At 40.3% G+C, this 13722-nt stretch overlaps 1 protein-coding gene and 1 long non-coding RNA gene across 8 annotated transcripts in view; one reads left to right on the forward strand and one right to left on the reverse strand.

Moving 5' to 3' along the window:
• LOC149976510 (uncharacterized) overlaps positions 1 to 13722 on the forward strand; it is a 989396-nt gene that overhangs the window by 726183 nt on the left and 249491 nt on the right. The window lies entirely within an intron of this gene.
• LOC110504360 (plasma membrane calcium-transporting ATPase 2) overlaps positions 1 to 13722 on the reverse strand; it is a 181472-nt gene that overhangs the window by 122983 nt on the left and 44767 nt on the right. For all 7 annotated transcript variants that reach the window (XM_090206507.1, XM_090206509.1, XM_090206504.1 and 4 more), the window contains one exon: positions 3689 to 3883. In XM_090206507.1, coding sequence (XP_090062633.1) covers positions 3689 to 3883 — 195 coding nt within the window. The remainder of the gene's footprint in view (positions 1 to 3688; positions 3884 to 13722) is intronic.

Below are 13722 nucleotides of genomic sequence, written 5' to 3' on the forward strand. Positions count from 1 at the left end.
TTCACAACATTCTGGAGGATATGCAAATTGCCTTCATATATACTGAGGCAGCAGACTTTGTGAAAATAATATTTGTATATTTGTATAAATCTCAACTTTTGGCCACGACTGTTTATCTGTAGAATACATAGAATAGTACAGCAATAGTTAAATAAGATGGACTTGACTAGAATGCAGTATATACATATGAAATGAGTACAACATTATTAAAGGGATCTGTGTTCCATTCTTAAAGGGATCTGTGTTCCATTATTAAAGGGATCTGTGTTCCATTACTAAAGGGATCTGTGTTCCATTATTAAAGGGATCTGTGTTCCATTATTAAAGGGATCTGTGTTCCATTATTAAAGGGATCTGTGTTCCATTATTAAAGGCATCTGTGTTCCATTATTAAAGGGATCTGTGTTCCATTACTAAAGGGATCTGTGTTCCATTATTAAAGGGATCTGTGTTCCATTATTAAAGGGATCTGTGTTCCATTCTTAAAGGGATCTGTGTTCCATTATTAAAGGGATCTGTGTTCCATTCTTAAAGGGATCTGTGTTCCATTATTAAAGGGATCTGTGTTCCATTATTAAAGGCATCTGTGTTCCATTATTAAAGGGATCTGTGTTCCATTATTAAAGGGATCTGTGTTCCATTATTAAAGGGATCTGTGTTCCATTATTAAAGGGATCTGTGTTCCATTATTAAAGGGATCTGTGTTCCATTATTAAAGGGATCTGTGTTCCATTACTAAAGGGATCTGTGTTCCATTATTAAAGGGATCTGTGTTCCATTCTTAAAGGGATCTGTGTTCCATTATTAAAGGGATCTGTGTTCCATTATTAAAGGCATCTGTGTTCCATTCTTAAAGGGATCTGTGTTCCATTATTAAAGGGATCTGTGTTCCATTATTAAAGGGATCTGTGTTCCATTATTAAAGGGATCTGTGTTCCATTATTAAAGGGATCTGTGTTCCATTATTAAAGGGATCTGTGTTCCATTATTAAAGGGATCTGTGTTCCATGATTAAAGGGATCTGTGTTCCATTATTAAAGGGACCTGTGTTCCATTATTAAAGGGATCTGTGAAGTGGAGATGTTGTTTCCTACCTTAACCACCTATGGGGTGGCTAGTCGGGAAGTACAGGACCCATTTGCACAGGGCAGGGTTGAGATCCAGGGCCTCAAGCTTAATGATGAGCTTAGAGGGAACTACGGTGTTGAATGCTGTGCTGAAGTCAATGAACAGCATTCTAGGATAGGTCTTCCTTTTGTCCAGATGGGATAAGGCAGAGTGCCGTGTGATGGCAATTGCATCGTCTGTGGATCTATTGGGGCGGCAGGGTAGCCTAGTGGTTATAGCGTTGGACTAGTAACCGGAAGGTTGCAAGTTGAAACTCCCGAGCTGACAAGGTACAACTCTGTCGTTCTGCCCCTGAACAGGCAGTTAACCCACTGTTCCTAGGCCGTCATTGAAAATAAGAATTTGTTCTTAACTGACTTGCCTGGTTAAATAAAGGTAAAATACAAATTTTAAAAAAAGCAAATGGAAGTGGGTCTAGGATGACATGGGGAGGTGGAGGTGATATAATCCTTGACTAATCTCTGAAAGCACTTCATGATGATATTGATTTAGTTCTGTTTCCACCTCCAAAGCCCGGCTCTGGAGTCTCACTGGGCCGTGGCCTCAGTGGACATGCTCGCACGTATTTTTCATGCATTTATATAACAATGGCTAATTGTGAACATGGGCTAACACCTAACACAGTTAACACCTTCTCACAAAGCAACAGTCTTGATGATGCAGAGGTTGTTGATTCTGCTCTTCACAAGTCCTCAGTGTCATCCCTAGTTATGGAAACACGGTTCCCAAAATATAACACTAGAGCCTACATAAACATTGCGACCAGCTCCGGCACGCCAATTAGGCAGGATTAAGTCAAATTCACATAAATAGCCTATATGCCACTTGGTAAGAGAAATGTTCTTTTGTTTTTTTGGACAGAATTATATGAGGTGTTATGTGTTGTTGAAGGTGCGTCAGTTTTGGCTCAGAAAATGCTGGGGAAAGCAGATGACTCCTCTTCATAAGATGTTGCCGATGTACATGCTTCAGGCTCCTACGCAACTTTGCAGGATTTTTTTTACTGCTATTAGCCCGGAATGTTCTTTGCATTATTACATACAGCAGGAAAATCATTTTTTGATATCAGGAAGGCGGTAACTCACCAACATTTTGACCAGGAATACGACTTTTCTGAATTGTATCCATTGTTCATATCTTTTAAGGCGATTGAACTCGTCCCAGAGGCTGCTCCAATACTCCGCCGGCGGAAAAGAGGTATTCGGAGTGGACTTTTAGTCCGAAGCAGGAGGCGTGCACACCATCCACCGCTTCCAAGTATATTACTCGCTAATATTCAGTCTCTATTCAGTCGCTGGACAATGAAGTAGATAAGCTCAGGGCGAGGATCTCCTTCCAGATAGACATCAGGGACTGTAACATACTCTGTTTCATGTCACGGCTCTCTCTGGACATACTGTCCCCATCCATACAGCCAGCTGGGACCGTGAGACTGAAACATGACTTCTGTCTCAAGGCCATCAGAACTGTTAAACAGCCATCACTAACACAGTGAGGCTGCTGCCTATGTACAAGACTTGACATCATTGGCCACTTTAATAAATGGAGTCACTTTAATAATGTTTACATATCTTGCATTACTCATCGTATATGTATATAATGTATTTTATAGCATCTATTGCATCTGGCCTATTCCGCTCATCCATATATTTTAAATGTATATATTCTTATTCCATTCCTTTACTTAGATGTGTGTATATTAGGTCGTTTTTGTGAAATTGTTAGATTCCAGAAGCGCAAGCATTTCGCTACACTCGCAATCACATCTGCTAACCATGTGACCAATAACATCTGCTAACCATGTGACCAATAACATCTGCTAACCATGTGACCATTAACATCTGCTAACCATGTGACAAATCACATCTGCTAACCATGTGACCATTAACATCTAACTATGTGACCAATAACATCTGCTAACCATGTGACCATTAACATCTGCTAACCATGTGACCAATAACACCTGCTAACCATGTGACCAATAACATCTGCTAACCATGTGACCATTAACATCTGCCAACCATGTGACCAATAACATCTGCTAACCATGTGACCATTAACATCTGCTAACCATGTGACCATTAACATCTGCTAACCATGTGACCAATAACATCTGCTAACCATGTGACCAATCACATCTGCTAACCATGTGACCAATCACATCTGCTAACCATGTCACCAATAACATCTGCTAACCATGTGACCAATCACATCTGCTAACCATGTGACCAATAACACCTGCTAACCATGTGACCAATAACATCTGCTAACCATGTGACCATTAACATCTGCCAACCATGTGACCATTAACATCTAACCATGTGACCAATTACATCTGCTAACCATGTGACCAATTACATCTGCTAACCATGTGACCAATAACATCTGCTAATCATGTGACCAATAAAACTTGATTTGATTTGAAACACTAAAGTCTGGGCCTTCATGGTAAAACCAGGTTAAGTCCTTAGTTGAAATTCACCAAATATGACCTTTAGATTTGACACAATAGGAGTGTGCGTACGTATGTCTCCACGTATGTGCGCGCCTCAGTACTCACACTCTCCGCTGTCCCCTCCCGGAGGCTGATAGAAGGACAGTCCCAGAGAGATCAGGGCAGCCACCTCCAAGATGATCAGAGTCACGTCCTGCAGGGCTTCCCATACTAACTGGAGGAAGGTCTTTGGCTTCTTCGGAGGTATTAGGTTTTCCCCATACACTTCTTTCCTCTTATCTAGGTCATCTCCTGTTAAGCCTGTTGGGAGAAAGAAAAGGCAGTGAGAAAGAATCTTGATTGGTCGTTTAGTTTGGTGTTTTAATAGAGGAAATGAGGGAAAGACCACCTGATTAAACCTGTTCAGGTTCAAACATCAAACATCCTACTTTATGTCCCTCCTTCCCTCTCTTACACTCTCTCTCTCTCTCTCTCTCTCTCTCTCTCGCTGAATGGCGCTGAAATGGATAGCTGACCTTTTACTCTCCTGACCAATCCTGATGGTTTCTGTGATTATTTGCGCTGATCTGAACTTTTTTTGTACATAATGTTTCCGCCATTGTTTCCTATGAAACATTAGAACAGGGATCACTAACCTTGATTTGGATGAAGATTTCTACTTCAAGGAGTCGGGGGCGCAGGACATACTACTAGTGGTAATGGTAGTAGAGATATTAGAGGTAGACATGCTACTAGTGGTAATGGTAGTAGTAGAGATATTAGAGGTAGACATGCTACTAGTGGTAATGGTAGTAGAGATATTAGAGGTAGTAATACTACTAGTGGTAATGGTAGTAGAGATATTAGAGGTAGTAATACTACTAGTGGTAATGGTAGTAGAGATATTAGAGGTAGACATGCTACTAGTGGTAATGGTAGAGATATTAGAGGTGTAAATGCTACTAGTGGTAATGGTAGTAGAGATATTAGAGGTAGTAATACTACTAGTGGTAATGGTAGTAGAGATATTAGAGGTAGACATGCTACTAGTGGTAATGGTAGAGATATTAGAGGTAGACATGCTACTAGTGGTAATGGTAGAGATATTAGAGGTGTAAATGCTACTAGTGGTAATGGTAGTAGAGATATTAGAGGTAGTAATACTACTAGTGGTAATGGTAGTAGAGATATTAGAGGTAGACATGCTACTAGTGGTAATGGTAGTAGAGATATTAGAGGTAGACATGCTACTAGTGGTAATGGTAGAGATATTAGAGGTAGACATGCTACTAGTGGTAATGGTAGAGATATTAGAGGTAGACATGCTACTAGTGGTAATGGTAGTAGAGATATTAGAGGTAGTAATACTACTAGTGGTAATGGTAGTAGAGATATTAGAGGTAGTAATACTACTAGTGGTAATGGTAGTAGAGATATTAGAGGTATAAATGCTACTAGTGGTAATGGTAGTAGAGCTATTAGAGGTATAAATACTACTAGTGGTAATGGTAGTAGTAGAGATATTAGAGGTAGTAATACTACAAGTGGTAATGGTGGTAGTAGAGATATTAGAGGTAGACATGCTACTAGTGGTAATGGTAGAGATATTAGAGGTGTAAATGCTACTAGTGGTAATGGTAGTAGAGATATTAGAGGTAGACATGCTACTAGTGGTAATGGTAGAGATATTAGAGGTAGACATGCTACTAGTGCTAATGGTAGAGATATTAGAGGTGTAAATGCTACTAGTGGTAATGGTAGTAGAGATATTAGAGGTAGTAATACTACTAGTGGTAATGGTAGTAGAGATATTAGAGGTAGACATGCTACTAGTGGTAATGGTAGTAGAGATATTAGAGGTAGACATGCTACTAGTGGTAATGGTAGAGATATTAGAGGTAGACATGCTACTAGTGGTAATGGTAGAGATATTAGAGGTGTAAATGCTACTAGTGGTAATGGTAGAGATATTAGAGGTAGACATGCTACTAGTGGTAATGGTAGTAGAGATATTAGAGGTGTAAATGCTACTAGTGGTAATGGTAGTAGAGATATTAGAGGTAGACATGCTACTAGTGGTAATGGTAGAGATATTAGAGGTAGACATGCTACTAGTGGTAATGGTAGAGATATTAGAGGTGTAAATGCTACTAGTGGTAATGGTAGTAGAGATATTAGAGGTAGTAATACTACTAGTGGTAATGGTAGTAGAGATATTAGAGGTAGACATGCTACTAGTGGTAATGGTAGAGATATTAGAGGTAGACATGCTACTAGTGGTAATGGTAGAGATATTAGAGGTGTAAATGCTACTAGTGGTAATGGTAGAGATATTAGAGGTAGACATGCTACTAGTGGTAATGGTAGAGATATTAGAGGTAGACATGCTACTAGTGGTAATGGTAGAGATATTAGAGGTGTAAATGCTACTAGTGGTAATGGTAGTAGAGATATTAGAGGTAGTAATACTACTAGTGGTAATGGTAGTAGAGATATTAGAGGTAGACATGCTACTAGTGGTAATGGTAGTAGAGATATTAGAGGTAGACATGCTACTAGTGGTAATGGTAGAGATATTAGAGGTAGTAATACTACTAGTGGTAATGGTAGAGATATTAGAGGTAGACATGCTACTAGTGGTAATGGTAGAGATATTAGAGGTAGACATGCTACTAGTGGTAATGGTAGAGATATTAGAGGTGTAAATGCTACTAGTGGTAATGGTAGTAGAGATATTAGAGGTAGTAATACTACTAGTGGTAATGGTAGTAGAGATATTAGAGGTAGACATGCTACTAGTGGTAATGGTAGTAGAGATATTAGAGGTAGACATGCTACTAGTGGTAATGGTAGAGATATTAGAGGTAGACATGCTACTAGTGGTAATGGTAGAGATATTAGAGGTAGACATGCTACTAGTGGTAATGGTAGAGATATTAGAGGTGTAAATGCTACTAGTGGTAATGGTAGAGATATTAGAGGTGTAAATGCTACTAGTGGTAATGGTAGTAGAGATATTAGAGGTAGACATGCTACTAGTGGTAATGGTAGAGATATTAGAGGTAGACATGCTACTAGTGGTAATGGTAGAGATATTAGAGGTAGACATGCTACTAGTGGTAATGGTAGAGATATTAGAGGTAGACATGCTACTAGTGGTAATGGTAGAGATATTAGAGGTAGACATGCTACTAGTGGTAATGGTAGAGATATTAGAGGTAGACATGCTACTAGTGGTAATGGTAGTAGAGATATTAGAGGTAGTAATACTACTAGTGGTAATGGTAGTAGAGATATTAGAGGTAGACATGCTACTAGTGGTAATGGTAGAGATATTAGAGGTAGACATGCTACTAGTGGTAATGGTAGTAGAGATATTAGAGGTAGTAATACTACTAGTGGTAATGGTAGTAGAGATATTAGAGGTAGACATGCTACTAGTGGTAATGGTAGAGATATTAGAGGTAGACATGCTACTAGTGGTAATGGTAGTAGAGATATTAGAGGTAGTAATACTACTAGTGGTAATGGTAGTAGAGATATTAGAGGTAGACATGCTACTAGTGTTTTTTTTTCTTTTTTCTGGTCGTTAGATATACTACTGTTATAACCCTTATAAAGCCCCAGAACAAGGAAATGACTTGTCTAACTATGTCTAACTTGCATGTCGTATATTATTCCAAGATGGCGTAGCAGTGAAGACGTGTTTTGTTCGTGTCTCGTGTACTTCGTATTTTTCGCATTTTTTTGTATATATATATTTCAACTTTATTTTCAATCTCTTTTCGATTTTTAATTCGATTATACCTTCCGGTAACCTTCCTCACCAAATGTGATACGGTATCGCTATTATTATTATTTTTTTTATTTTATTTTTAGAACACATTCAAGAACCTCCAGAAGCTAACCACCTAATTAGCTACAAGCTATTTAGTCATTGTTAGCCACTGCTAGCGGCTTTTACCCTCTGCACAGATACCAGCCCTGTCTTAGCCTGGATAATACTCGCCAGTCTACCAGTATCGGACTGTCTCTCCACAACAACGCCGGATTCCTGCCGTAATCCCTGGACCACTACTTCTGATCTTCACAGCTAGCTTGCACTCACCGTGGCATCCAATACTGAAGAGGTCCACCTCCCGGCCTACTCAGCTGTTCACCCGAACCACACTCATATACGACTAGAGCCCAATACTCAATACCGGATCCTTGCTGTAAACTCTGGACCTTGGCAATGGTTCACCGCTGCTACCGATTGGCTATAGTGGCTAACGCCACTGCCACGAAGCTAGCACCAGTTAGCCGTGAGCCAGGCGCATCTCCCGGCTAGCAAACTAAATTCTACAATACCTCTTTCGCCATCTGGCTTGGATTCTCTGTCGACACGGCGCCCCGCCGCACCACCACGACTGGTCTGCCGACGAATACTCCATCCGCTGTGCCTTCGTACAGGCCTCTCTCATCTTTTTAAGTGGGAGAACTTGCACAATTGGTGGCTGACTAAATACTTTTTTGCCCCACTGTAGCTGATGCCTGCTGGACTGTCCATTAATCACGGTACTCCATTCTGTTTATTTATTTTTTATCTGTCGGCCCCAGCTGCACTCAGGCTCTGTGTGTAGTTAATCCGACCCTCTCTGCCTAGTCATCGCCATTTTACCTGCTGTTGTTGTGTTAGCTGATTAGCTGTTGTTGTCTCACCTGTTGTTTTAGCTAGCTCTCCCAATCAACACCTGCGATTACTTTATGCCTCGCTGTATGTCTCTCTCAAATGTCAATATGCCTTGTATACTGTTGTGCAGGTTAGTTATCATTGTTTTAGTTTACAATGGAGCCCCTAGTTCCACTCTTCATACCTCTGATAGCTCCTTTGTCCCACCTCCCACACATGCGGTGACCTCACCCATTACAACCAGCATGTCCAGAGATACAATCTATCTTATCATCACCCAGTGCCTGGGCTTACCTCCCCTGTACCCGCACAGCACCATACCCTTGTCTGCGCATTATGCCCTAAATATATTCTACCATGACCAGAAATCTGCTCCTTTTAATCTTGGTCCCCGACGCTCTAGGCGACCAGTTTTGATAGCCTTTAGCCGCACCCTCATACTACTCCTCATTTGTTCCGCGGGTGATGTGGAGGTAAACCCAGGCCCTGCATGTCCCCAGGCACCCTCATTTGTTGACTTCTGTGATCAAAAAAGCCTTGGTTTCATGCATGTCAACATCAGAAGCCTCCTCCCTAAATTTGTTTTACTCACTGTTTTAGCACACTCTGCCAACCCTGATGTCCTTACCGTGTCTGAATTCTAAAACATTTTCCATCAAGATAGAACCGCCAAAGGGGGCGGAGTTGCAGTCTACTGCAGAGATAGCCTGCAAAGTAATGTCATACTTTCCAGGTCCATACCCAAACAGTTCGAACTACTATTTTTAAAAATTACTCTCTCCAGAAATAAGTCTCTCACTGTTGCCGCCTGCTACCGACCTCCCTCAGCTCCCAGCTGTGCCCTGGACACCATTTGTGAATTGATCGCTCCCCATCTAGCTTCAGAGTTTGTTCTGTTAGGTGACCTAAACTGGGATATGCTTAACACACCAGCAGTCCTACAATCTAAGCTAGATGCCCTCAATCTCACACAAATCATCAAGGAACCCACCAGGTACAACCCTAAATCTGTAAACAAGGGCACCCTCATAGATGTCATCCTGACCAACTGGCCCTCCAAATACACCTCCGCTGTCTTCAGTCAGGATCTCAGCGATGACTGCCTCATTGCCTGTATCCGCTACGGGTCCGCAGTCAAACGACCACCCCTAATCACTGTCAAACGCTCCCTAAACACTTCTGCGAGCAGGCCTTTCTAATCGACCTGGCCCAGGTATCCTGGAAGGATATTGACCTCATCCTGTCAGTAGAGGATGCCTGGTCGTTCTTTAAAAGTCACTTCCTCACCATCTTAGATAAGCATGCTCCGTTCAAAAAATGCAGAACTAAGAACAGATACAGCCCTTGGTTCACTCCAGACCTGACTGCCCTCGACCAGCACAAAAACATTCTGTGGCGGACTGCAATAGCATCGAATATGCGATATGCAACTGTTCAAGGAAGTCAGGAACCAATACACGCAGTCAGTCAGGAAAGCAAAGGCCAGCTTTTTCAAGCAGAAATTTGCATCCTGTAGCTCTAACTCCAAAAAGTTCTGGGACACTGTAAAGTCCATGGAGAACAAGAGCACCTCCTCCCAGCTGCCCACTGCACTGAGGCTAGGTAACACGGTCACCACTAATAAATCCATGATTATCGAAAACTTCAACAAGCATTTCTCAACGGCTGGCCATGCCTTCCGCCTGGCTACTCCAACCTCGGCCAACAGCTCCGCTCCCCCCCCGCAGCTACTCGCCCAAGCCTCTCCAGGTACTCCTTTACCCAAATCCAGATAGCAGATGTTCTGAAAGAACTGCAAAACCTGGACCTGTACAAATCAGCTGGGCTTGACAATCTGGACCCTCTATTTCTGAAACTATCCGCCGCCATTGTTGCAACCCCTATTACCAGCCTGTTCAACCTCTCTTTCATATCGTCTGAGATCCCCAAGGATTGGAAAGCTGCCGCAGTCATCCCCCTCTTCAAAGGGGGAGACACCCTGGACCCAAACTGTTACAGACCTATATCCATCCTGCCCTTTCCGAGCCGGTCACGGGTGCACCTCAGCCACACTCAAGGTACTAAACTATATCATAACCGCCATCGATAAAAGACAGTACTGTGCAGCCGTCTTCATCGACCTTGCCAAGGCTTTCGACTCTGTCAATCACCATATTCTTATCGGCAGACTCAGTAGCCTCGGTTTTTCTAATGACTGCCTTGCCTGGTTCAACTACTACTTTGCAGACAGAGTTCAGTGTGTCAAATCTGAGAGCATGTTGTCCGGTCCTCTGGCAGTCTCTATGGGGGTGCCACAGGGTTCAATCCTCGGGCCGACTCTTTTCTACCATTACCACTAGTAGTATTTATTCCTCTAATATCTCTACTTCCACCATTACCACTAGTATTATTACTTCCTCTAATATCTCTACTACCATTACCACTAGTAGTATTACTACCTCTAATATCTCTACTACCACCTTTACCACTAGTAGTATTACTACCTCTAATATCTCTACCACCATTACCACTAGTAGTATTACTACCTCTAATATCTCTACTACCATTACCACTGGTAGTATTACTACCTCTAATATCTCTACCACCACCATTAGCACTAGTAGTATTACTACCTCTAATATCTCTACCTACTACCATTACCACTAGTAGTATTTATACCTGTAATATCTCTACCACCATTACCACTAGTAGTATTTATACCTCTAATATCTCTACCACCATTTCCACTAGTATCAATTATACCTGTAATATCTCTACCTACTATAACTATAACTAACTGTCAACTTCACACCTACATCAGTACTACAACCACCATCAACATTACTACTACTACTACTACTGCTACCACCACCATCACCCCATCATTAAACTACTACTGTTACCATCACACCTACTAACATACCACTACTATTTGGAGTACCAATAACATAATAAGAATTATTATTATAATGGTAGTAATAATAATAATAATAGCAATAGTAGTATTAGTAATAATGTGTTACTGCTTAATGACACCAATTTAATTGGTAATGAGTTCTTGTTTTCCTCTGGGTTTAATAATTAAACATTTGTATTAAATTCTTTGAATAATTAACTTCCTGGTCTGCCTCTATCTCCATATATTCCTCTCTCCCCCTTAGTCTCCCTTTCATTCTCTGTCTATTTGGCAGTGTTATTATGAGAACCATCAGACTGTAGTGATTAACTAACAGTGTTATTATGAGAGACATCAGACTGTAGTGATTAACTAACGGTGTTATTATGAGAGACATCAATCAGACTGTAGTGATTAACTAACAGTGTTATTATGAGAGACATCAGACTGTAGTGATTAACTAACAGTGTTATTATGAGAGACATCAATCAGACTGTAGTGATTAACTAACAGTGTTATTATGAGAGACATCAATCAGACTGTAGTGATTAACTAACAGTGTTATTATGAGAGACATCAATCAGACTGTAGTGATTAACTAACAGTGTTATTATGAGAGACATCAATCAGACTGTAGTGATTAACTAACGGTGTTATTATGAGAGACATCAATCAGACTGTAGTGATTAACTAACAGTGTTATTATGAGAGACATCAGACTGTAGTGATTAACTAACGGTGTTATTATGAGAGACATCAGACTGTAGTGATTAACTAACGGTGTTATTATGAGAGACATCAATCAGACTGTAGTGATTAACTAACAGTGTTATTATGAGAGACATCAATCAGACTGTAGTGATTAACTAACGGTGTTATTATGAGAGACATCAGACTGTAGTGATTAACTAACAGTGTTATTATGAGATGAGACTGTAGTGATTAATACTGCCCAACGGGTCATAAAATAGAATGACTACATGAGCACAACAGATTATACTATCATAACTGCCACTATAACCAATACACACACTTCAACTATGAACAATACACACACTTCAACTCTAACCAATACACACACTTCAACTCTAACCAATACACACACTTCAACTCTAACCAATACACACCAACTCTAACCAATACACACACTTCAACTCTAACCAATACACACACTTCAACTCTAACCAATACACACACTTCAACTATAACCAATACACACACTTCAACTCTAACCAATACACACACTTCAACTCTAACCAATACACACACTTCAACTCTAACCAATACACACCAACTCTAACCAATACACACCAACTCTAACCAATACACACACTTCAACTCTAACCAATACACACACTTCAACTATAACCAATACACACACTTCAACTATAACCAATACACACACTTCAACTATAACCAATACACACACTTCAACTATAACCAATACACACACTTCAACTATAACCAATACACACACTTCAACTCTAACCAATACACACACTTCAACTCTAACCAATACACACACTTCAACTCTAACCAATACACACACTTCAACTCTAACCAATGCGTGCTCTATTGATCTCCTCTTGACAAGGAGTGGGTTGCATATAGCTCAGGTTAATGGGATGTAGCCTTCCTAATAAAATACATGAGGTTATTAACTTGGTCAACATAAATAACATTATTCATATTTTAGCTTTAAACCCGAAACGCATTTTGTATGAATCCATTAATGATGGGCAAAATGAACATGCGTTGATATAGTCTAATTAGAAGGGACATAGATAATGGTGGTGGTGTAGTGTTGTACATTCAGAAGGAAAAAACGTTTAAAGAGGCGGGATGACCTTAATGTATGTCACTATGGGCTCAAGTACATCTGGTTCACCAGGCAGCCATATTGGCTCTAAGGTGTCTTGTGCATTGGGTTTGACCACAGATAGTAACAGAGATCTATTTATCTTGAGTGATTATATATCAGAATAATTCAAATATAACTAAATTACAGTGGTGTAAAGTACTTTAGTAAAAAATACTTTAAAATAGTACTTTAGTAAAAATACTTTAAATAGTACTTAAGTCGTTTATTGGAGGGGGTATATGTAATTAACTTTGTTATTTATATTTTTGGCAACTATAAAAATAATGTACTTATTTTTACTCAATACATTTTCCATGACACCCAAAAGTACTCATTAACATTTTGACAAGTCCAATTATCAACCAAACCAAACCAAATACTTTTAGACTTTTCTCAAGTAGTATTTTACTGGGTGACTTTCACTTTACTTGAGTCATTTTCTATTAAGGTATCTTTACTTTTACTCAAGTATGACAATTGGGTACTTTTTCCACCTCTGTTAAATTATTGAGATAAGCTGAGAGCTGTGGTCTGAAACAATGACACTCCTAGATCATCAAATAAGTTGGGTCACCATTCAGACACCATTGGGTCACCATTCAGACACCACTGGGTCACCATTCAGACACCACTGGGTCACCATTCAGACACCATTGGGTCACCATTCAGACACCATTGGGTCACCATTCAGACACCATTGGGTCACCATTCAGACACCACTGGGTCACCATTCAGACACCACTGGGTCACCA

Source organism: Oncorhynchus mykiss, chromosome 17 (genome assembly GCF_057628025.1).
Source record: "Oncorhynchus mykiss isolate SJ-2025 chromosome 17, ASM5762802v1, whole genome shotgun sequence".
Lineage (NCBI taxonomy): Eukaryota > Metazoa > Chordata > Actinopteri > Salmoniformes > Salmonidae > Oncorhynchus > Oncorhynchus mykiss.